The sequence below is a fragment of the Acanthochromis polyacanthus genome, chromosome 14, assembly GCF_021347895.1.
Source record: "Acanthochromis polyacanthus isolate Apoly-LR-REF ecotype Palm Island chromosome 14, KAUST_Apoly_ChrSc, whole genome shotgun sequence".
NCBI lineage: Eukaryota > Metazoa > Chordata > Actinopteri > Pomacentridae > Acanthochromis > Acanthochromis polyacanthus.
This window is the reverse complement of record NC_067126.1, coordinates 30734003-30759091: the sequence shown is the minus strand read 5'-3', so window position 1 is coordinate 30759091 and position 25089 is coordinate 30734003. Positions and strand designations below refer to the sequence as shown.

Genomic DNA, 25089 nt, shown 5'->3' with positions numbered 1-25089 from the left:
ACTTAAAATACATCAGATTGTATTTGGTATGTCATTCAGTGGCTAGAAAAAGTATGTGAACACTTTGGATTTATCTACATTTAAGAACAATGTGCGTGAGCTAATAAAACAACTACAATCTTCTGTATCATTGATGAACAGACGATATTCCCTATGAAAGTGAAAAAGCTGAGTTACCACTTTGATGAAATAAACTGGCCAAACCTCCTTCGGCAGCAATAACCTTTCTCGTGGGAAGATCTGCACAAGGTTCACAAGGAATTTTGAATTCTCTTTATAGAGCTACTTCAGCAGATTTTCTTTATTTGAATTTATTCTGAATTCTTGATGTTTCAATTCAATGCACAGCTGTATCACTCTGCTTCTACCATGATATCTTGTCCTGGGACTTCAATTTCCCCTCCATGATACCGAGGTGTCTCAGCCCAGAATCAGCAAAGCTGCTCCGAATTATGATGTGTTTTCATGTTGGTTTATAGTGCCATTTGTATACCATAGCACTACATGTTCTTTCCAAACAAATCAAATTTCCTTTCATTGGTCCACAGAACATTTTTCCAGTAGAATTCTGGACTGTCAAGATGTACAGTGAAGTTGTTTTTGGTTTGTTCTTCTGCGGTGGACAACATGCCTGCTCGATGATATATCTTGTTGATCAAAATGATACCTAGCTTTGATAACTTCTTGTAAGCCTTTATCCTTCTAGATTTCATTTCTTTTATATTTTTGAGCTTTCTGCAGTATGTCTATAAAGTCATTTTTACTGAGGACCCACTTCTAGGGAGTGTAGTTTACTTTTGTTGATGTTGTTGCTTTCAGAGTGGCTTGGTGGTTAGCACCGTCGCCTCACAGCTAGAAGATCCCCTGTTTGTCTGGGATCTTTCTGTGTGGAGGTTGCCAGGTCTCTCTGTACTATTACTTTCAATGGGTGCTCCAGATTCCTCCCAAAGTCCAAAAACATGCTGAGGTTAACTGGTGATTCCAAATTGAACTAGTGTGAATGTGAGTGTGCCTGTTTGTCTCCATGACTAGTCCTGTGATAGACTGACGACCTGTCCAGGGTATCCCTTGCCTTCACCCTGAGTCAGCTGGGATAGATTACAGCCCCCCGTGACCCTAATGAGGATTAAGCGGCGTATAGATAATGGATGGACGGATTATTTTCAGGGTTCATTTTTTCCAACCTGTACTGCAAATATTTATGTCATGTATTTTGTATGGACAATGCAATACAGTGTGTTGTGTGCTATTAGTTCAAATAGATTTCATCTGCTCAGAACCGCATTCTACATAAATGCTGATAATGCCAAATGGTTCACTTGCTTCTTGCCACTTATATGTATTGTAGAACTTACCAATCTGAATGATCTCAGAACAGACATCCCGGACACATCTGCCAAACCAAGCTCTATCAAGCTTAAACTGACAATGATTGAATCAAAAATATTCCATCCCTCCTGAAAGTAATAATACGGGTCCAAAGCAATGATCTTGAAGACCATTTCAGCCGTGAAGAAGGCAGTGAATACCTTCACACACAAATACACACACAAACACATACACACACAAATAAATAATACTGTCCATTGATAAAACATTTGTAGAAATACAGTACTCTACAAATTAATCTACAGTCAACTTACCAGATTGCCCACAGTCAATACTTTGCTGAAGTCATCGGACATTGGATAATGCTCCATAGCCATAAACAAAGTGTTGAGTACAATACAGATGGTGATGGTGAGATCTGTGAATGGGTCCATCACAATTAGCCTCACCATTTTCCTGATTTTCAGCCATAAGGGACAGCATTCCCAGATGAGGAAGGTGTGGGCAAATTTGTACCAGCAAGGATGACACTTCTGTCTTGACTCTTCAAGCTCTGATGATAAACAAATATAGTTAGCTTTTTTTTAGTATTCTAGATATAATCAAGATTGGATGTTTATGGCATGATATAGAATACTTACCCTCCATTGTGCTGGTAATAACACTGGCTATGCTGTGAGCTCTCTGTCTGGCCTCTGGGCCGTCAAATGGGTCCAAAAACTCCTGGTATGTCCCCCCAGTGGCAGGTCTGTACTCCGTGTCAGTTGTATCAACCTGGAGATAACAATCACTGTTAAAGATACAACTGCATTCCTGAAAAGAAGCTTTATGTCACTATTGACAAATGGGAACGTTGTCAAGATTTCATGTTAATATTACAATTCACTAACACAAAAGAACATTAAAATAACAAGCAGAGGACATTTTACTTTAGAAAGCTGCATATGTCTATACCAGAGTGTCTCCTAGAATAACATCTTACAGTACAGTTCTCCGTGACAACAGAGGAATTATGCTTGCAAATCACAGCAGATAAAGAAGTGTAATAATTGGAACATAGTTGTTGATATTCCTGACCATTATCAACTGTGTTCCAAGTCAAAACTCAAGGCACAAACCATAATATGAAATTGTGTGAAACACACTTTCCCTTGAGTTACTTTGATTGCAGAAACAGATATTTCTGAAGGATCGAAAGTTGGTTTAAAATGCAAAAAAAAAACAAAAAAAAACTGCTTACTGCTTATATCGTTAACCATGCTTAGCCACATACGCTACCAGTCAAAAGTTTTAGAACACCCCAATTTTTCCAGTTCTTTATTGGAAATTATGCATTTTAATGTTTCACTGTACTCTGAAATGAAAGCACAGAACAAATATATAAATGAAGTTCCAAAAAATATATTTAGAAACCAAAATGAATTCTAAACTTTTGACTCATCAAACTAGCCACCTTTGGCAGATTTAACAGCTGAACACACTTGTGGCTTTCTGTCCACAAGGGAAATCAAATGTTCTCCAGAAAGTTCTTCCTCATTCTGTTGCAGAAGTTCCCATAAATGTGTGGCACTTGTATTTTACTTTGCTTTCACTCTTCTGTCCAGTTCATCCCAAACCAGCTCCATGGGGTTTAAGTCTGGAGACTGTGCTGCCACTCCATGTTTTCAAGCTTACCATCTTGTCATTTCTTCCTAAGGCAGTTCTGGCATAGCTTGAATTTGTGTCTTGGGCCACTATCTTGCTGTAGGATGAAGCCTGACCAACTCGGCGCATACCAGGGGGTACTGTATGGTGCTGCAGAATGCTTTGGTAGCCATTTTGGTTCAGGGTATCTCTGTAACTCTGTACAAGTCACTGACCCTGGACCCAGCAATACAGACCCAGACCATCACGCTTCCTCCTCCATGGTTAACAGTTGATATTACAAACTGAGGAACCATCCTTTCATCTACTCAACAGTGTACAAAAATCCTGAATGATGAACCAAAGATTTCAAATTCTGATTCATTAGTCTATAATACCTGATTTCAGTCTTCAGTAGTCCATTGGTGGTGTTTCATGGCCCAGGCAAGCCTCTTATTCTTATTGAGATGTCTTAGCAATGGCTTTCTTGCTCAGACTCGACCTTTCAAACAGGAGTGAACTAACCGTGACGTCACCTGTTGGTTTCAACACCGAGAAAATGAAGCCCGGATTTTGCTACTTCCTGGTGGCCATTTTGGATTTTTTGGAGCCAGTGACGTAAAAAACGTCATCAAACAGGCTGGACCGGAGAGCAACTCGGGGCAGGACCAGTCAATGGGACTGTCAATCAAGAATAGCCACGCCCCCTGGCTCCGCCAACTTTAACAATTTATTTAAAATTCAGTATTGATTTATTTTAAGATCGGCCACCTGATCTCTCATTTTGACCCTGAAAACTAACGAGGAAAAAAATCCTGAGCTGTAGAACATCAGTCTATCAAATTTTATTTTTTCCAGAAATGAATTGGGATCTATGGAGCAAAAGCTTTTTGGAGCCAACCCTAGCAGACGGCGTGATATTGCAAGTTTTTGACACTTTTGGGTTGGCTTCAATTTTGGAGCCAGATGCTACGTCCATCTTTATATACAGTCTATGCTTTCAAATCTACAACTCAAAGTCTTCTCTTCGCAGTTGAAACTGAGACTTACTTACTAAGACCACTATTAAGCTGTGCTTGAAGAAACTTGTCTTCTGATTCTGTTGTGGCTTTGGGCCTTTCAGACCTCTTCCCGTCAGAGTTTCCCCCCAACTTCGGAGTGCCTTTTGATGGTACGGAAAACTGTACTGACTGACACATTGACTTTCTTCGCAATTTCTCTGTGGGAAAGACCTACCGGTGCATTTGTAAGTGTTATGATGGTCTGTCTCTCTTCTATTGTTAATTAGCCTTTTCCACACCATTTTTCTAGCAACACACTACTTTCCGCAGTACAATACTGTTCAAATAATGCTCTCGAGTATGATGCCACGGTGTGTTCCAACACCACTTTCATGAGACAGAAGAGGCTGTAAATAATCAAGAAAAGTTGGGACACCTGTAGGACTGAGTAGCACCAGCTTTCAAGACATGATCAACCTCCATTGTTGCAGAACAGCTTTAACTTGTTCACCCATTTCTTCTTCCCTGAGCAAGGCCGCTTTGTATAATTCTGAAATGCACATTATGTTTTAGCTTTGGGTAACCTTGCCTTTTTTTTAACCTCTGGCAGTTCACCACGTACCTTTGCACCATTTCAAGCTATTCCCTGAACTTGAACTTCAATTAAAAATTGAAAAAGACTGGGGCGTTCTAAAACTTTTGACCAGTAATGTATTTTGCTGAAATTGATTGAATGGATGCCTGTAACATAAACACTAATTTAAACTACTGCGATACTTTGGAAAATGATTAGCAATAATGCCAAGTATCACAAATGTGATGTCTGCTTAAAACAATTAATGTACACTGTGTGTGCCAGACATAAAAAAATGCAAAGATTAAATAGAAAGAAGCAGAAACAGAGTCAAAGCTATGTTAGACTTATAAGCAGATGAAACAAGGCCATCTGACTTAGACAATCCTTTCTTACATTGTCTCCAGTTGAGGCCATATCTACCGTCACTTTGGGCAGAAGGAGCCCCACCGGCGATGCTGGCAGTGAGTTCCCACCCACCAGGGACACAACCCCATTGCAGTCTACTGAGCTGTGCCTGATCCCACTAGGTGGAAGGCGGAGACGCGGCATAAAGATGCACTGGCTCATACTGCTGCTCCGTCGATCACACTTCTGGGGGAAAAACAAAGAGCCCCTCCGACTCAAGTTGTCCTCAAAAATGCTGTTCTCGTCATCGGCGAACTCATTTTCTGAACCCACGTCCTGTACTTGGCTTCGGAAACTGAAAAGGCTGGTCTTGCTGTTCCGTCTGGGTGAGAACAGGGGCCCACGAAAACTCAGAAAGGACTAGGAGAGAAAAATATTCTCCAATGGATACATGATTCATGCTGATCGTAAAGTGGAAAGAATGGCGATGACAATGATCCTCACATGTAGAAATTAAAAAAAGATGTAAAAAAAAAAATGTCATGATGATGTCACACATTGTTGTGATGGTACTGCAGAAATAATAATACATACTGCTGATGACTTAGAATGGTAAAGATGGCGCTCACAATAATGATCAGGATGATGAAGAAGAAAAGGATGGTTGTGTTGATGATGCTCAGAAGGATGATAAGCATTGCAAGAAGGAAATGACACAATTAAAAATGCATCCTGACCGTGACTGACAATGACAAGAACATAAGAAGCTGATGAAGACAAAGAAGTAGAAGAAGAAGCTGATGATGATGATGATGATGATGATGATGATGATGATGATGATGACACCGATGACAATAAAAAATGTCAGTGAAAAAAAATGGCAGGACATGAAAGCAATCACAAAATTTGTTAGCAGCTCATGAATGAGAAGAAATGTTAAGCACATCTGCACTGAATAATGAACCATATACTAAAGTGAAGACTCTAAAGTCCAACAATTGCTATCTGCCATTCAAACACCTGTAATATAAGATAAAGTTTGGTAATCACATCATCAGTCCATTTGCTTCTTATGCCTGTCATTCATTCTGAATTCAACCAAGAGCTTGAAAAAAGCCACTGAGTTTTCCTCTTGACAAAGGATATACAGAGCTTTACAGCTGCTATCTGCAATTCACATTAAGCAACAGTCATCACAGACTGGAGTTTTGATTTATCCTGGTAAAATACTTAATATTAATAATACTTAATATTCACCTCTGGAGCAGGCATACATTTTAGGACTGCTGCTATATCACAGTCTTGATGATATCTCACTATTTTCACATAATTTTGCAAGAAAACAAGTGTGATTTGTACTTTAAAATAAAATTTATGACACAATAGTAGAGCTTATAGAAAATTACAGTGCAGTAAATTGTAATTTGGTTTAAATTGTTAAAGAAAACATTGAATTTAGGTTGAAAAAGCGTAATAATTACTACAATTGTATCATTCTTGCTTGGTTAGCAGTTATGATAATTAAGATAGAGACGGAAGAAGTAAGGGATTGCAGAAAAATGCTTTCTAATTGAAAAGGGACATGTCAAAATAAAAGCAGAGCCATAGTTTAAGATAAATCATACTGACAGCTGGCACTATACCTGATGTGCGGATGAGCATTTCATGTCATAGTTGAGCAGGTTTGCATCAACAGAGAAGCGGCCGCGAGCCCTCTTTATACTGTTCTGTGACTCAGATTTAGGAATCTTCCCCTCCGTCCCTTTTCCCTCTTCCTCCTTTCTTTTTCTTCTCCTGTTGCGTCTCTCTTTGGCACTTTTGGAGCTCAGCTTGGATGCATCGGAGGAGCTCTCAGTGCCACCAACCTTGCCACTGGTTTCCCCGCCCTCTGCTACAGCTGCAGATGCTGCTGCCTGGAAGAGGAGAGGGAGGACAACGATGGCAAACAGATCGAAAAACTACATTTTTTATAACAGTTTTACTAAGTCTAGGTTCAGCTTGAATCTAAACAGAATTTTGAATCAAAGATCTTAATTTTTATGCAAAGAACATGGGATGCACAGAGAGTTTTTGTTTTATTAATGTCTTGTTTGTCACTGGACTTCCTAAATGCAATAAGTGTCTCTTATATCTGCAATCTGCACGGACATGTCAAAGATTGATTTAATATTAATCCAGAACATTATGAACCCTCCTGACTGCCATAAACGAATACATTTTATGGTCACAAACAGAGCTCATAATGAGTAGAGTTTCCAGTATACAGGATTCACATTCATAGTCAAATATTGTGGAGTACATGAGGTTGCAGAGGTAATTATTTTAAAGAAACAATATTTGCAGCTAAAATATTGGCATAGAAAGAAAAAAATCCAGCAGATTTTATTTTTTTTGTCAGTTTACCATAAAAGATTGTGTTTGTCATGTCTACAGTTAGAAACAGTGTAGATCTATACACAGTTATGCATGGGCTGTTTAAGTAGTTTGCTGTTTCTGCCATCTAAACATTATGTAAACTACCATATTGCAGGTGAGAATATAAACTACAAGTTAACTGCGGTGGATATATGTGACATCCTGAGTTCAGTCTTCTTGGTCTGCAGTCGTAGAATGTTGTGTTAAAAGTATACTCTTCATGACAGATGCTTAAAAAAGATTTTAAACAATTTATTTCTAGTGCTGGAAAGAAGTTGCATTCTAACCTATTGGAATCTGTTCTTGTTGGGAGTCAACGTACCTGAGCGTCCTCTTGCTGCTGTTTCAGCTGCTCAATCATGGCCTGAAACTCCTCCTCCTTCTCCTTCTCCTCCTTTATGGTGGCCTGGCTCTGCTCCTCATATGCCATCGCTACTACAGCCAAGATCAGGTTGATCAAGTAGAAGGAGCCAAGGAAAATCACCAGCACGAAAAAGATCATGTAGGGCTTCCCGGCTGCTCGCAATGTCTGGAAGGAAAATAAACAAGGTTCTGGTATGCTTAATATGATTATTATTTTTCTATCCAACATATTCATTTTGTATTTTTACTTCTTCTGTATCCCTGCCCTTCTGTAAATCATTTGATAAACTGTCTGGATTGTGTATGGAGAATGTAAAACATATTATTATGATTATGTTTGAGCAAAATTTATATATTTGACTCTGTATTTCCACATATTTGTCTGTGGCCAATATATCATAACAAAATAGATAAACTCATTTAGGAGTAAAAAAAAAAAAAAAAACATCCATGGAATTCTGTAAACCAAATTAATGCAGTGACAACCTCAAGCCAAATCTGTCAATAATCTGATAAGTCTGGTGTGCAAATTCATCACAATGCTCGCATTGCCCTCAAGTCAGACTACTGTTTCATTTACCCAGCACAATGATGACCAGGAAGACAACTAACTAAGTAGTTAAATTAACATTGAATAAAGTTATCTAACATTGTAAAAAGGGGGAAAAAGATATCTTAACATAAAGAGAGCTTGTTGATGGTTATGGTACTCCCACCTAATTACACACAGCACTAGAAAGATTTGCCCATGGGACCTTTGTTGCTTTGCTGTTTGCTTTACTTGTTGATACTACAATGTAAAGCAGATGTCTATTCATTGAACACATATTTGTGTATTTACTGCCTTTCAAGCCATGTTTGCTAAAGACACAGTGGGATTAATTTTTTTCCTCTGACCAAGATGCACCTGCACTGTCTTTAGAGGTTTTGTTTAAACAGGATTCTCTGTATTTTATCTTTACTACTAATATTGTGTTGGAAGAATGCTTGTGTCTCTTTAACACAGCAAGCACCGCCTCTTTCTGTACTTAGAGAAGCAGTGACCTAAACACAGCATCCTGAATCACATATGGGGTCAAACATGTCATCAACCTGCAACCAAACACGTTTGTCTCTCAGGGTCTCTGACCAACCAGAGGAACCAAGGAAGAGTCATAATGGCATTTAAGCTTAAGTAGGAACAACGCAGGAAATCTGGGCTAAAGTACCATTAACTACAGTTTTGCTTTAATTTATTGAACACAGCTGTTGAAATACCAGGGCTCAGTATTTTGCTTTCCAGCATTTCAGCTGTCACTGTCACACCACTTAATCATTCAAATAAAGATGTGAGGCATCTTTACATTGGCAAAATGTATATATACATAAATAGCATTGAAAAATTCATTACTTCTACACACCAACAGCCCTATATGGGCGCCTTTAAACACTGGGTGGGAATGTTTGAATTAGATTTAAATAAAACCAATTTAAATCCAGTTTAATTATCTCTACTAATTTCCTTCAGTAAATCATTCTGTTGTTATTGTTTTTATGCTCAAATGCACATTCACCTCTGGAGTTCAATATTTAAGCAATTCAGTGTATTTTTCTCAATCCTTTAAAAAGAATAAAACAACATTTTGAAAACTGAAAATCATTACTGGTGTGGCCATTTCTTTGAAGTATAATAACACACCTTAATATCTTTACGTATAAAAACATCTTGTATGGCAAGAAACTGTAAAAACTGATCAACTGACTGAACTCAAGTTATAACATAAAGATTACACACACTAAATCTTGACCAAAACAGTTGCTACTAAGGTTGTATATACATAAATTAATACTGTATGTGTTATGTACCTAGAAAAGCTTTTTTTTGTTGTTTCTCGTTATCCCCTGCCTACCTGCTGGTAAAGGTTTTCCCAGTAATCCTGTGTCATCAGCCTAAACAGGGAAAGGAAGGCCCAACCGAATGAGTCAAAGCTGGTGTAACCATAGTTTGGGTTCTTCCCAACTTTTACGCAAATGAAGCCCTCTGGACACTGCCTGCAAGAAACAGAAAGTCTGTTAGGCTCAGAAGAAGTTAGCGATCCCCTCTCTATTCACACTATACTGTATACTGTACACCACAGTGTACTTTATATACAGGAACAATGCAACAACTAAATGATATCTATATTGTATCGAGTCCTGTTGTAGCTGGCAGGTAATCTGCTTACCCAGCTTCACTGCCATTTCCACAAAGCAATGGATCTTTTTGGTCCGGAAGGTAATAATGATTGGCTGATGGGGAAAGAAGGAAAATAAAATGTTAATCTGTGTGTGAAAGACTGTGGCTGTCACCAGTGGTTGCTTATAGGCCTAAAACAGAGAATGAATTAGAAAAATATACTTTTACTCAATACAGCTCTACAATGTAATGGACAAGAGTGCACAAGACATCATCTTTCTGTCAGGCTTGTAGTCTTACATTTTAAATCGACTGGGTCAGAGAAGTGTCTGTCATTTTAAAAGCCTCACATACAGTATACAGTCCACCCCATCACTATCTGGACACCTATTAAGATTTCATATTGTATTCTGCAGGCTCTGTGCTTCAGGACATTCAGTTGGAAGTAAAATGATGGACATGTCGCTAAAGTGTCAAGTCCCTGATTTAATCTGAGGTGGTTTACATCAGTAATGAAAGATGAGTGTCTGTTGTATGCATGCAGTCATTTCATGAACAAAGGATGGCACACAGAGTTGACTGAGAGTTGCTTTTCAGATTTAGGTGGAATTGTCTGAGAAGTAAACAGGTGACCATCCAAGCAAAGGAAATTATAACGAGCATAGTTTTTGTTGAAAGAGCTATGACGGGTAGTTAGTTCAGTTAAGGGTGGGCATGAACGAACGGCAACGGAACTGACAGCCTGGCATTTATGGACAGAAGGAACGGGATGACTGCAGAAACAGTTGCAGTCTGTGTTTAATGTTCACTCAAACGCATCAGAAGTCACAAGATGACGTTTCATCATTCATCATGACAACAATGTTAAACACACCACCGAAGCCATCAAAGGTATTTTTCAATTGTGACTATCCTCAAAGTAAGTCACTTGATCTCAGTCTAACTGAGCTGCATTCCACTTCCAGATAACCAGACAAAGGAGGAGATCCCACAACAAACAAGAGCTAAAAGTGGGTGCAGTGAGAGCCTGACAGAACACCAACATTAACGATGCAAAATGCCTGCGGATGCGCTTGGCTTGGCTTGGCTTGAAGACTTCACACTTGGACTGAAAAGTATGAAATGTGATGATTTGGATTGATTACACTGGTGGAAAAAAAGTTTTCGGACACCCTTTAAATTTTACACAATCTCAAATATTATCATGAAATATTTGTGAAAAAAACCTTTTTTGTGCTTCAAAAGTTGTATCTGCATTAGACAGACACAAACAAATACAAATAATATTTTTTTATTGTTTACAAGAAAAATTTAAAAAAATTAAATTCTATCAAAATAGGCCAATACGCAAAATTTCTGATTTCTATGGAGCCAGTCAATTTTAAGTTTTTAATGGCTTTTTTAGGATTTGTTTTATATTATGGCTCTGAATGTACTTAAAGAAATTACACTTGAAGAGTGCATTTCAGAGTGATTATTAATGCAATATTTCACAAATGTATGGGGTGACCGAAAACCTTTTTCCACCACTGTATGTATCTGCCCTATAACTTGCCTTTTAAAAGAGCTATATTCCCCATGTAGCTCTTTCAAAATAATAAGTGAGAACCTTTTAAATAACAGCTGTGGCTGGCCACAGTAATTTAGTTCCTATTATTTACTCTTAAACTGAATGCCCTGATGCACGAAGTAAGATCACAAAAAATATATATTTGTGTAAATACTTAAGGTAGCAGAGGTACTATAGTCGACCACATTAGACAAAGCTGTATGCGGTAGACCTAATAATGTCATATATAAAAGAAAATGAAAAATTACATGAAGTTATACAGTTTCAATTCTGTAGATACAGGATATAATCATTTTAAATCACACAACTTCTTAGCTGTCTCTGATACAGAATCTATGCAGCTTGTGGCAAAGCAGACCAGAGAAAGTAAAATACTGCTTACACTTATTTTCTGCATAATCAGTGAAGTTGGCATAAACGTAGGTTACATTAAAAGGCCAATGAAGGCACTTTTGCTTTAAAGTGCCCATAAAAAGTTGTAACCCAACGAGGGCAAAGACACTCAAGCAGAAGACGGTGAGGATCATTACATCAGCAAGCTTCTTCACTGACTGGAACAATGCACCAACGATGGTCTTCAGTCCTGTCAGACAAAGAAATATGCAGTTTGGTGGTAATTAACAGCAAATATACAAACCAGTGAGTGTTGTCTTTAATAGTACTATATTTAATTTATCATTGCTCTATTTTAACAATGTCTAAGTTACAATGTCCACTTTCAGTAAAAAGGGATCAAAATCAATACATAAGAAGCTTTATCCTTTTAGTTTAATTCATTCCTCTTCATGTCAAAACCTGGAGCATACATTAACTTGATCACCGGACAGATTGGTTAGAAATGGGGTGATGCTATCATTTGTGCCTCCATCTGGAGCTACAGAGGACCTTGTACAATTTTTTTCACATATGCAGTACTACTCCCCGGGATATATAAAAACATTTTGATGAGGTTAACTGCAGCTAAAACAACAACAGAGCATTCATATTTCAGTTTTTTGCACTGCCAAACACTAGAAGTACTAAAAAACACCAGCCTGAAATCTCATAAAGCACTCACTTCTTAGATAACATTTGGTTCATATGTTGCTTAAGATTTCTGGTGTCAAAAGTTATACTGGAGCACGAAGGTACATGTCTGAGCACAGCTAAATTAAAACACTCAAATCTGAAGCAGCTCCCTTTGTTGTAGCTCACTATTGTCTTTGGGATCGTGGATGTTCAGATTGCTGAAACAGCCCTGCTACATACAGCATGTGTGATGGTTTGGGAAACAAATGGGGTCAGAGCTGCAGGAGGACAGGTCACTGAAGAAGAGGAGTAGCATGCACCACTGGCATGCACTGCTGCTCCTTACCTGGAATAACTGAAATTGCTTTGAAAGCTCTCAGCACTCTGAACGTGCGAATAGCAGAAAAATTGCCAAGGGGTACAAACTCTGTGACATACCTGCAAGAAAGAGGAAAAGTATTTTAGAATACTGACATGCATCATAGACTGAAGGAAACCACGTGGTCTGAAATTTAACACATACAGTACCAGGCAAATAAGCATGACGAAGGGAGGCAGGCACACTGGTGAAGGTTTGCATTGTCACAAATCCAACAGAAAGACCCAAAACCACCAATGATTATTAGCAAATGATGTTTATATTATTACATCCTGATATAAGAGTGAGCACTGGCCCAGCTTGCTTCCACTGCATGTCGGTAACTTTTCAACTTTGTTTACTTTGTCCAGTGACCTTGAGTGTTTTAAAAGGTGTCTATAAATAAAATGTATTATTATTATTATTATTACTATTTTTATTATTATAAATGGCACGTGTCTTTGTCACCATTACACATACACTGGTGTAAATATTTGTGTGTATCAAAAATGTGAATAAATCCACTGCCGAAAATAGCTCCTAGCAAATGTAGAATTCACTTCTGTTTAAGAAATGTTTGTCAAAAACTATACTTCCCAGCTGTTTAAGGGAATCACTCGGTCTTTTTTGAAAAAATAAACTACATATTTGCGAGCGTTTCTTATAAATGTACAAAAATGAGGCACAAACAGTGTAGGGAAAGTAGAACGTATTGAGAGATGTTCTGAATCATTCCTGGTTTGGGATTTCTTGACTGTACAGAAAAACATAGACTAATACCAACCTTATTGTCATAAAGGATTCAGATTTATTACTAACAGTAACATATTTCAACTTAATTGTTGGTGAAACCAGTAAAACACAACCTCAACCAGATAAGACATCTGTGTACTTACGCCATGACAATGACGCAGAAATCCAGCCAGTTCCAGGGATCTCGAAGGAAGGTGAATTTTCCTATACAGAACCCCCGAGCTAAAATTTTAACTAGGGATTCAAAGGTATAGATTGCAGTAAATGTGTACCTATTGGGAAAAAAAAGAAACAGATTTGACTCTGCTCAGCATCTTTGTGATAAAGTCTACAATGAAATGTGCAACTCGTGGAAAACTTACTCTACATTCTTTGCCCATTCAGGCGGTTGACTCAGTGTCATAAATGCACAGTTGGTGAGGATAGTGCACATGATCACCATGCTGAACAATTTGCAGGCACTTGTCAAGGAATGTTCTTGTAGAATTAATGCTGTCTTTGGTATAATCAACCACATCTCAATCAAAGCAGAAATGCATACAAAGGCTCAACATAAACACCAGTTAGGCTTATGAGATGAATATCTTAATAAAAGGATATGAATGTACCAGAATCAAAACTGATATTCTTCTAAGAGGGTTGAAGGGGCTCAGGAGGTACAAGGCAGGATCGGCATTGAAGCGAAAAATGAACTTTCCTTTGTTTAATACTATGAAAGTCTGAGAGAAAAAAAAAAGATATCCTGTGGTTATTTACAACACTTACTAAAGGGTCCTTTAGCCCTATTATTTACAGCACATGTTTCAGCACACCAATCACTAATCACATTTGTATACTGCTGATAAACCTAATAAAAATCCTTTTTACTGGCCTTGTCTTCCTGTCATCTAAAATTTAAGACCTGTGGCTAGATGGCAATGCTGCCATGGTAAAAGCTGCATGCAGTTTTATATGAGAGACTCCTCATATCAGTCTCCTCCAGCCTTTTGAGGAACCAGAAATAATGACTCCATCTGAACACAGTTTAAAAAAATGACCCCTGGTTGTTCCATACGTAGCAACTAAGAAAACTCCATTCGCTGAACACAGATCTTCTGTAAGACAAAACTCAAAACTTGTCTTCAGACTTCATGGTTCAAATCATGCAAACCTACTTTCTGATTGCAGTAGTATGGATCCAGGTCCTCCAGCGGTGTCGACACCATGCCTGCAGGAATGTCCCCGTACAGGAGGGGCAGTGATTTGCCCGCCTCCAGGTCACGGTTGGGTTTGGACTCATTCTCATCATTGCGTTTTCTCTTCTCTCCCTTGGGCTTCTTGGCCTTCTCCTCAGCGATCCGTTTCTCGATGGCTTGGAGGGATTCACGACTGAAGCGGCGGAAGCTGTCTGGACCTGGTGGCACAAGCAGCTGTTCCATCTTTTCATCCTGCACCTTCAGAGTGAACAGCTAGCCTCCAACATGGGGAAGGCCTGGGGAGTCACAACAGACAAGAGGTGGTACAAGTTTAAGCACCTTAAAAAGCGGAGTTATATTGTCATCATTCTGATATTATCGTGTGGATAAAATGTAAGAGAACAATTTTTGTGTAATGATTCACCTTTGGCTCATCATCTGTATTTCAGACAACAAATTTCTCCTAACAAACTAGTTATTCTGCTTCAAATAGAAAGGAGAGAAAGGTGGGTTTCTTTCTGCTCGTTGGTCAGAGATCATCATTTCAGGAAGCGGCAAGCTATAATGAGCCTACAGATGGCTGTCATGCACATAAATTCCTTCCAGCTATGTTAAAATTAGATCTAATTATCTGCTCATCTGTAGAAGGAATTAAGATCTGACATGACAATGATCAATTCCAGGTGAGATTCTTGCAGCCCTCTACCATCCCTCAAAATGGAAAGAGTCTGCTCTTCCCTCAGAGTCCGAGATAGTGCAGAGGGAGGAAAAGATCCATCCTGCTAATAGGCCTGACTGGTATGATGTGTTAGGAAGACCTATGCCATATTAAATATGAATGTGCTACAGACTCCAGTGTATCTCTCTGGGTTTCCTGCCACAGAGAGTTTCTGCCTGATCTGAATGCAACAGTGTAATAGAATACTTCCACACGTTGTGCTGCGATCAATCGCACGCAAGAGATCAATCGCGAACACATTGGTCAATCAGCTGTCCTGAGCACTGAGTTTTACATGTGTGATGTAATTGCAACAACAAATGGAGAAAGAAGCTTAGAATGTTAATACACTGCATGCCTCTGTGTGTGGTTTTCATATCTTTTGTGGTGTACACTGAAAAATTTTACACTGTCAGATGTTGACGATCTTTGTGAAAACAATGGAGACACAACTGAGGAGACACAGAACGTGAAACACAGCAGGTAGCTGCACATTTCCAGTATAACTCATTTTGTTATTGTTTAAAGTATGACTGAAGAGCAAAGTAGAGAGTAAAGCAAGAGCCAGTACATACAAGTATGACAACATTGCATAGAAGAATAGACAAATAAACAACTGAGAAACAACAATAAGACAAACCACCAAACTGTCTTATAACTATCTGCAAGCTTAAATTAAATAAAGCTTAATTTGATGATCACCCCACAAGGTCATCCTGCAGTGAGTCACCTCTACAGAGGCATGCATCCCTCTGTCAATCTATTCCCAACTCATCACACACAACTTGAGATATGAGCCGCTACTTTGAAGCTTCAAACAGGCCCACTTCAATTTATCTGCAACCTGTCTGCATCATAACCTTGTGCGGCCCAACCTACATGTTTGCTCCCACCAACTTTCAGTGGAACACAACATCAACAACTGAGTTTAGCATTTGTTATGCACCATACATGTAGCTGATGACGAGCTGCAAGTGATGGCTGACCTTAGCCTCAGGCAACATGATCCACCTACAAGTATATTAAACACTTTTATGGTGTCAAACGGAAGCTCAGCTTCAATATTTAATGTACATCACTCATTTCGAAACTTAATTTCATTGACCTCAGAATGCTTCTCCTTAAATGAGGTAAGTGATGGTTTATGACAGACTGCAGCCTAATTGCTTCTAGGCTTTCAAAGAAAAGTGGACTCTTTGTCAGGTAGGGTGCCTCCGGCAATATTTTGACAGATTTTAAAAAGCCACATTTCCACTGACATAAATTACTGAACCTCATTCTAAAAAAAACAAACTGAAGCAAGACATGATTAAGTGATCAGAGTTTCCACATTTCTAAAATCAGTAACTGAAGATAGCATTTAAACCTTTCTGTGAGCTACATGAATGTTAAAATAAAGACACGATTTTTACAAAAGACACATAACATGTTGAAAATCGGTATATCTGCATTTTCAAATTGCTCACCATGTTGAAAATGCAGTGCTTCTCAGAACAAAACCAGTGCAACAGAACAGGGGGGTTTGGGATGGAGGTACACACTGTACATTCTGTACTGAAAAGGCTGTTGGAGCGTAACTGTGGAAAACGTAAATTTAAATAGAATGAGGACTGTGGATTTTGTCTCCCATGCCTTACATGGGAACTTTATAAGCATAGGCCAGCATGAGGAGTAAAAACAACTGCAGTGACTGATAATATTTCTTTGTACTTAAGGACTCATGAACTGTTTAAATACAAAACTGATGCACTCATAAGTTTAATTCATGATCTTGAGGTTGTTTTTGGTGAGTTACTCAGTACATGTAAAGACTGTAGGTGTTCAGCAACATCACTAAATAATACAGCTTCATTTCAGTCAATCCTCACCTCATATGTTGCCCATCAAGGTGAGTTTCAGAACCGTAACAAAGAGTGACTAAAACAGAATGGAATTCACTTTTAATGAGTAATATTTAAAGAACTGTCTTCCTTTAACCTAAACTAAACATACCTGAATACAGAGTGCTACCAGTCCAGTATCTGTGAGCTCCTGAGGGACCTACACACTCACAGCTCTTAAGTGCTCACAACTAATGGTTGCTGCTGCCTCTTACAGCCTACAGAACCAGGATTCAGCCTGCCACGGTCAGGGCGTTGGCAAACTGGCTCATGACGAGAGGCTGTTACCAGCAGGGACAAATTCATATATTTATGTACAAACCTGGTAGGCTGCACTATGTGTGCAGTCTGGATAGAAGGCAAACAGGACAGCCTAATCTCTAATTGACTACAATCTAATAACGATGTTGACAGTCAGGCGAGCAGGAAGTCATCTTAGATGGAGTGTGGGCTAATAATTGCTGCCCTGCCCATTAACTTCTGTAATATATTGTAGACCACAATTTGCACTCTACAGTCTTTGCTCAAATCAAGTACAGGAGATCAATCACGTTTTTCCATTCAGGTTTTCCACCACTTACACTGTTACAAAACGCGATATTTAACACTATGGATGTGATAGACCATTATTGCAAAGGCAGAAACAGGCATTTTATATATATATGTATATATATAAAACGAGACAAAACAGAATATAGACAGATAGATAGATAGATAGATAGATAGATAGATAGATAGATAGATAGATAGATAGATAGATAGATAGATAGATAGATTCTAAAATCTATATTATTTTTTCTCAGACTTTAATAAGTTTTTTATAGGAACAAACAAACTTTTTAAAGTCAATTTCAGCTTTTAACAAAGGCACACTCAGGACAAAACTCGCTATCATTTCAACTCACCATCAGTTTTCCATCCTCGACAGGTGAACACCACTCTGGAAAATGTCGCAGAAGAGCCTTCAGTGTGCGTAAAAGTGCTGTTCAAAATAAACTTGCAAGTCCGATTACAATGTTTGACGCTTCTCTCAGAGCACAGTCGCTCAATTCCACGATTTCCAACAGAAAAAAATAACAGAGAGACAGACTGTGTCCGCTCATCCGTGCGCCAGAATTACAGAGTGCTGTACTGCTGCGCTTCCGGATGTTCCTGGGTACCAAGTGTGCGCAGAGATGCCGGAAAGGCTGCTCGGATCACACTGGGGTGGACGTTATGGTGCGTAATTGTCGGGAAGGAAGAAGATGTTACAGTCTGGTGTGTTTCAGAAACTAAAAGCTAAAGCCACAAGTAGGAATCAGATCGTGTTCAAGAACAATTAATTCACTCTCGCTTCCTGTGCGTGCGTGTGTGCGTGTGCGTGTGTGCGGATCAGGTCATTAGTGGCAGAGAGTTTGTAGGAGCCTGAACGTCTGAGACAGTGTTTAGTCATCACACTGACTGAAACAAACTGCCAAGGAGAAGAAAACAACAACTCAAACTTAAGAATATGTACACCATCGATATGGAGCTACTTTATTTCTATATATTCTGGCAGACATGGTACTATTCAGTAAAGTTGGGTGGATGACTTTATTATTTATTTAAATCTGATGCCCTCTGGTGGATACATTCGGCATTAGAAATTTTAAGAGTTCCCAGAGTGGAAAAATACACCAACTGAATGTTTGTAGAAGATTTAACTTGCAACAGTTTTGTCTAAAATGTCCCATGTTTCAAAATAAAATATGCTAAATGTTATTTGGGTAATGCAGTGAGAGTTTAAGCAAATTATTAGTCTAATAATATATAAATATCTAAGAAAAAATATATTTTGGTTTGTGACAAGCATAATGGAAGCACCTTTTTTCTTCTTTTTGTTTCTTATTCTTTTGTGGTTGCCACTGTTCTCTTTGCAATGTTTAGTATATTAAGAAAACTTACAGAAACATCACAAACACAAGCTCTCTTTTTCATTCTATAGGCCACAATATATCTCCTGTTCTCATTTCTTTTTGTCCCTAAACAAAAGGGGCTTTTTTAAACAGAGGCAGTACAATCCTTTAATAAATCCTTTAATTCCAAATTCATTATTCATGCATGATTTCATAAATATTTTTGGCATCAAGTGTCGAAATGCAACCTGTTTGTCAGAAACTAAACTGTTTGCAGTTAAAATTGTATTGGTCTGGCTCAGTGTTAAAATCAATTTTTTTTTTAAAGTTAGTATTTATTACAGAAATGCTGATTTTCTATTGTTTGCTCTGCACTGAAGGTTTCATCCAGTTTCGTTCTACCACCGATGAGGGGCGCTGTTGAGCTGCTTTCTCGAGGATTTAGTTGAGTCAAACTGATGGACATTTTTACAAACTTCGCCTAGTTCAGTCACACTGCAGATATGTGAGAGGAGACTAAAAGGACAAAGGAACCAGAGCGGCAGCAACTCCAGCATGGCTCAGCAGGTAAGTGTAATGTCATGTCATCAGTGCAGGATTTCAATAACACACTGTTGGGTTTGTCGTTCTGTTATTGTTGTTTGCTCGGTTTTGTTTACAGCTGAATAATGAAGAAGGGACCACATTAATTCCTCCAGATAAAGCAGCCGGAGAGTCAAGAAGTTCTCTGATATCTGCGTCTTTTAATTTCATCAATTCCATAATAGGATCTGGAATAATAGGTAAATACTAACTTCAGAGTTTTAGCAATCTGTATTATCGTGTGTGAAACCTAAATTAAGTAAATTACATGCAGTCGATTGAATGAATGATTATTCCTTTCCCATTGTTGATTTCAAACTTCTGATTCTGACATGATTCGGTTAAATAGTCAGGTGTGATTGCTAAATTTGGAGCAACAAGGAGAACCTTTCATACCACTGAAGTCCTGCAGCAGTATCATATGACCAGCGCCTGTTACCCCCCCTTCTCCCATTTAGCTCTTTGAGCCTCAAAAACTGTCTGCCTTGTGTGCACACCATAAATTTCCAACCTGTTTTTGTCTCATCTACCTTCAGGTTATAACTTGTGTTTTGTGAGTGAATGTGAATACTGTTATTCTGCACAGTGCTGGCCTAAAGACTTGTTTACTGCCATGCAGTTATAATGCACTTCATTGTTACTCTCAGTTTAGCTCTTATTCTGTTGTAAACGATCCTTTACAGTGGACTTATTCTCGAACCTGGAGGAAGTTTTTCAATTCTTTGCTGATAGCCTCAGCTGATTATTTACCACAGAATTGCACAAAGGTTCAAAACTAGCATCTTTAGCAGTACACTTTGTGATTTTGTGTAAGTCTAATTGGAATGAGTCAGAGACACTAAATACGACATGTGAAAGTTCTGTGTTCTCATTTAATGTTTTTTTTTATTTTCATGACTATTTACATTGTAGATTCTCACTGAAGGCATCATAACTATAAATGAACATGTATGGAATTATGCAGTAAACAAAAAGTGTGAAATAAGTCAAAACATATTTTAGATTTTAGATTCTTCAAAATAGCCACCCTTTGCTTTAATTACTGCTTTTTTCCAATCTACAACCTATCACATAAAACCACTGATGGGTTTAAAATACAAACCTTAGTATGAGTAAATCTTTTTGCTTTTGTAAGTTAGCATCTTATTTCTTAACATGAATTTGTCTTAGCTCTTTGCTACTTATGTGCTCTGTTTTGTTGCTCTCTTGAGATGTTTGATATTCCCTCTAAATATTCCTAACAGGTTTACCATACGCATTGAACCAGGCAGGCCTCCCTTTTGGCCTCCTCCTTCTGATAGTTGTTGGATTCATCACAGGTGGGTGTACTCAATGTGTCATTTATTTAAACAGAAAGAATTTTTCAATTAATTAACCAAATAATCAAAAATGTTTTTGTTTGTTTTTTTTGTATCATGACAGATTACTCAATCATCTTACTAATTAAAGGAGGACACCTCTCAGGAACCAGCAGCTATCAGTCACTGGTCCAGAGCACATTTGGTTTACCTGGATTCCTGATTCTGTCTGGACTGCAGTTCCTTTACCCTTTCATTGGTAAGTTATTAAAAGTACACAAGTAGCAGAACCCAAAGTTGAGGCTTTAATGTTGCTGTTTAGCATGCTGTGTTTAATTTCCTGTGTGGCCTGTAAAGTAGCTACTCTTTCTGTTTATTGTGATCTTGCTTTTGCTGTTTGTTGACATTTGATAGAACTAATACTGCTGGGTAATTTGATTCACCACACTTTCCTCCCTCAGCTATGATCAGCTACAACATCACAACTGGGGACACACTGACCAAAGTGTTTCAGAGAATACCTGGAGGTACGCTAGTTTGCTGTATCTCAAATAAAAGACCCCAACAAAACCTTATGTACAGTTCAGTTAAACTTCTAAATGAAGAAAGATGTAGGAACATCTATAATGTGTAAATGAATGACATTTGCATGCTGTGTGTTGACATGTCTTGTGTTTGCAGTTGGTCCAGATCACATACTTGCAGAGCGTCACTTTGTGATCTTGCTGTCAACTGTTTTATTCACGCTGCCTCTCTCACTTTATCGAAACATAGAGAAACTCGGGAAGGTAAGGCAGATTATTATACAGTCATTGGTGTATTTTGGTGACTCCAAAGCTGCCTTTAAAGCATCCACATGTGTTACCAGGTATCCCTCCTGTCAATGGTGCTGACGCTTACCATCCTCGTCATTGTCGTCATCAGAGCAGCTACACTTGGACCCCAAATGTATGAATGATCTATCTGCAGTTTGCTAATCCATGCTGATGGTTGTTTTTATTTTGTCAAATCAACTCAAACATAATCAGGCAGTTCTGTATTCCCTGGTGACTCTTTATCATTGTCCCTCTCTAGCATCCCCACAGAGAATGCATGGGCATTCGCAAAGTGGAATGCGATTCAGGCAGTCGGTGTCATGTCTTTCGGTGAGTGTGTCTGCATGATGCCTGGAATATTTTCAGCAGTATGTTCTTGCTTGACCAAAGAAACTGTAGACAAAAAATAGAAGAAGTCAAGAAGACTGCCAAATGTATTTTAATGACAGCAGGCAGCTGTTTCCAGGAAACGAGGTCTAATAAACCAACTGTAAGCTACTTGCTTAGCACCAGAGGGCTAAACAGACAAAGTAATTGGTCATAAAAGCCAAACATCTAGTTGGCTGAGAATTTTTTCAGGCGCTGTTGGAGACCAAATGAGCTAAGACCTGTGAATATTAAAGTGGCCTTTGCTGGGAGGCCAAAAACACGATCCAAACAGGATGATTACACTGCTTTGAGTCTAGTAAAGGCAACTGTTGGCCAGCATGTCAGTCATCACAGCTTTTCGTGGCAATAATATGTGCATCATGTGTGTGTGTCGGAGCTTTTTTTTTTAAAAGTTTCTCAGCCAAAAAAAGAAAAAACAATTAATGCCACTTTAATTAAACACCATCAAACAAATCTAATCTATCAAAGAGCCAAAGACCAACATTTCATTCTGCCTATTCAGCATAAGACATGCAGTGCAGCTTAACTGTAAGTGGATCAATGCTATTAATCAAAGCTATTCATTCGGCACACTGTCTAAATATTGCTGTGCCTCTGATAAATCACAGCACAGCATCTAGCAAAATGTGTTGTTAGCCAGCTTGCTTTAGTGAAAATAGGTCCTACTGCTACTAACTGGGACTTTCAGGTAGAGGCATGCACACTTGCAGGAAAACACCGTGATGTTTTACCTGATCTGAGACAGGAATAGCTCAAACGGAATGCATATGCCCAGTTTCTCAGGTGTGAAACATCTCAAAGTGCTTTACAGTTTCTTTTTTCTGTCATAACTGAACTCTAATATTTTGCCCCTGTGTGTCTATTTAGCCTTTATATGCCACCACAACAGCTTCCTTATCTACGGCTCTCTGGAGCAGCCCACGCTGGCTAACTGGTCTCGAGTCACCCACGTCTCTGTGGGCTCAGCGCTGATAGTCAGTGCTGTATTTGCTGTTGCTGGCTATTCAACTTTCACTGGCTACACACAAGGTATCAGTAGAAAATGCATAATATCATAAGCACCAATGCAACCAATAGTTTGCTGTATTCCTCATTAATTTATTCGATGCCATAAATACATTTTTTTTCTCATTTTTTTCTACTTTTTTAGGGGACATATTTGAGAACTATTGTCGAAATGATAACCTGGCGACATTTGGCCGCTTCTGTTTTGGACTCAGCATAATAACCACCTTTCCACTGGAGTGTTTTGTTACGCGAGAGGTAAATGATGCTTTTTTGAGGTCAACCTGAAAATTTAACAGTTTGATGTTTACATATGTGGGTGAAAGTGGTATTCTGCAGGTCTGAGCTCAAGACGTGGCCAGTTCCCAGGCCTTCCTCCTGTGTGATTGGCAGATACAAACTTTTGAATTTGAATATGTTCATGTTTCTCAGGTGGTGTCCAACGTTATTTGCAGTCGTGATCTCTCCAGAGCTGAGCACGTGTCCATAACATTGCTCATAGTTGCAGTTTGCACAGCGATATCTTTGGCGTATGACTGTCTGGGAGTTGTTTTGGAGCTGAATGTAAGTCACACCTACTCAGCCAGGGTGTACCTCTCCACTTGTGTTCATTTAAGTGTTAGCTTTTTCTCACTGGGTTTGTCTTCTGCCGTGCAGGGTGTTCTGAGCGCCACGCCTCTGATCTTCATCATTCCATCTGCGTGCTTCCTCAAACTCTCACCCGGCCCTTGGTTCCAGAGTGAAAACCTGATACCCATTGTGCTGATATTAATTGGCGTGTTTGTCATGATCACTGGTCTGATCATGACCAGCCTCTACCCTCAAGACTGTTCACACGGTGTGGAGATGTTCTACTGTGCAGATGCCAATGTCTCTGTCACTGTACCTCCTGTATGAAAGGAAAAAGTGTGAAATGTTTACTTGTATTAATCTTTTTTTAAAAACAACACTTACATTATATGACAAAAAATATGAGTAGCTCCTTTGTGATCAGTAACAGGCCCTTACCTCAAGATGATTGTCTGTGGTGAAAGCAAGGTTCATTATGCAGGAACTTTGATTCATAAATGGGAACCTTAAAAAAATCAAGTGAATACCGAGTTTTTGTACTTGTTAATATGCCCATATGGTGTTTTTTATATTGTGGAAGAAACATCATGAGCAAAAATGAAGTCAGTTACATGGCTGAAACTGTAATGTACTGACTCAAAAACACATGCACAGTTTTATATGTAACAAATCTAAGAAACCAGTTGTTTGACTTTGCTGGGTGGCCCATTCTCTAGAATTATTCTTCTTTAGAACTGGCTTTTGTTTCGAACACATCCCGTCACATCATTGAGTATTTTCCAGTGTTTACACAGAACCACGGGGGAGCCGGTTCACTCAAACTGCAACATTTCAGCTATTTGAAGGCAGGAGGGTATTACTTTCAGGGGAAATATGTAACTTTGATGCATAAAGATAGATTATTCAGGGTTAAATCAGGGATTGAGGAGGGATTTTAAAACCCATATAGGGATGAAATGTAATTGCATTCACCAGACCATTGAACATAAATGACTTCTGGCCTCACTAATGTTCCTGAGCCTGAATGGGAGCAGACAATTCCAAAATCTTGTGGAAAGTCTTTCCAGGAGATTAAAAACTGTGGAAAAGCATATAATGATAGTTTTGGAACAAGACACAACTTGGCATGATATTGAGGTGTCCACATACATTTAGCCATATAGTGTGGGAGGTGATTTTTTAAATATTCTTCAAGCCTGCTTTGATATGTATTGCTGTGGGAATGTACTCGGAAGGGAAATTGTTCGTTTCCACATCCAGCCACGTGGTGTCACTGTAGACAAAT

The 25089-nt window shown here is 38.7% G+C and overlaps 2 protein-coding genes across 2 annotated transcripts in view; one reads left to right on the top strand and one right to left on the bottom strand.

Annotated features, from left to right (window-relative positions):
- scn1laa (sodium channel, voltage-gated, type I-like, alpha) overlaps positions 1-18514 on the bottom strand; it is a 29850-nt gene extending 11336 nt beyond the window's left edge. Inside the window, exons 1-15 of the mRNA XM_051958529.1 lie at positions 18176-18514; positions 14652-14968; positions 14101-14216; positions 13860-13952; positions 13641-13769; positions 12733-12824; positions 11761-11961; positions 9858-9921; positions 9543-9684; positions 7613-7819; positions 6519-6788; positions 4924-5295; positions 1971-2103; positions 1644-1882; positions 1356-1529 (exon numbers count right to left, since the gene is read on the bottom strand). Of these exons, the coding sequence (XP_051814489.1) occupies positions 1356-1529; positions 1644-1882; positions 1971-2103; positions 4924-5295; positions 6519-6788; positions 7613-7819; positions 9543-9684; positions 9858-9921; positions 11761-11961; positions 12733-12824; positions 13641-13769; positions 13860-13952; positions 14101-14216; positions 14652-14915 (2496 nt within the window). The 5' untranslated portion in view covers positions 14916-14968; positions 18176-18514. The remainder of the gene's footprint in view (positions 1-1355; positions 1530-1643; positions 1883-1970; positions 2104-4923; positions 5296-6518; positions 6789-7612; positions 7820-9542; positions 9685-9857; positions 9922-11760; positions 11962-12732; positions 12825-13640; positions 13770-13859; positions 13953-14100; positions 14217-14651; positions 14969-18175) is intronic.
- A 1082-nt stretch (positions 18515-19596) lies between these two features.
- slc38a11 (solute carrier family 38 member 11) lies at positions 19597-25080 on the top strand. Its single transcript, XM_051959190.1, has 12 exons — positions 19597-19711; positions 19806-19926; positions 20971-21045; positions 21149-21283; positions 21486-21551; positions 21706-21812; positions 21893-21972; positions 22099-22169; positions 23097-23258; positions 23380-23492; positions 23667-23798; positions 23892-25080. Exons 1-12 carry the CDS (start codon positions 19700-19702, stop codon positions 24129-24131), a joined length of 1314 nt encoding a protein of 437 aa, XP_051815150.1. The 5' UTR covers positions 19597-19699; the 3' UTR covers positions 24132-25080.
- The last annotated feature ends 9 nt before the right edge of the window (positions 25081-25089 follow it).

Excerpts from the sequence above, each read along its gene's own strand:
- slc38a11 (XM_051959190.1), top strand. Across the intron at positions 22,170-23,096 it reads AGTCGGTGTCATGTCTTTCG|CCTTTATATGCCACCACAAC; the intron begins GTGAGTGTGTCT and ends GTGTCTATTTAG. Across the intron at positions 23,493-23,666 it reads AGTGTTTTGTTACGCGAGAG|GTGGTGTCCAACGTTATTTG; the intron begins GTAAATGATGCT and ends CATGTTTCTCAG.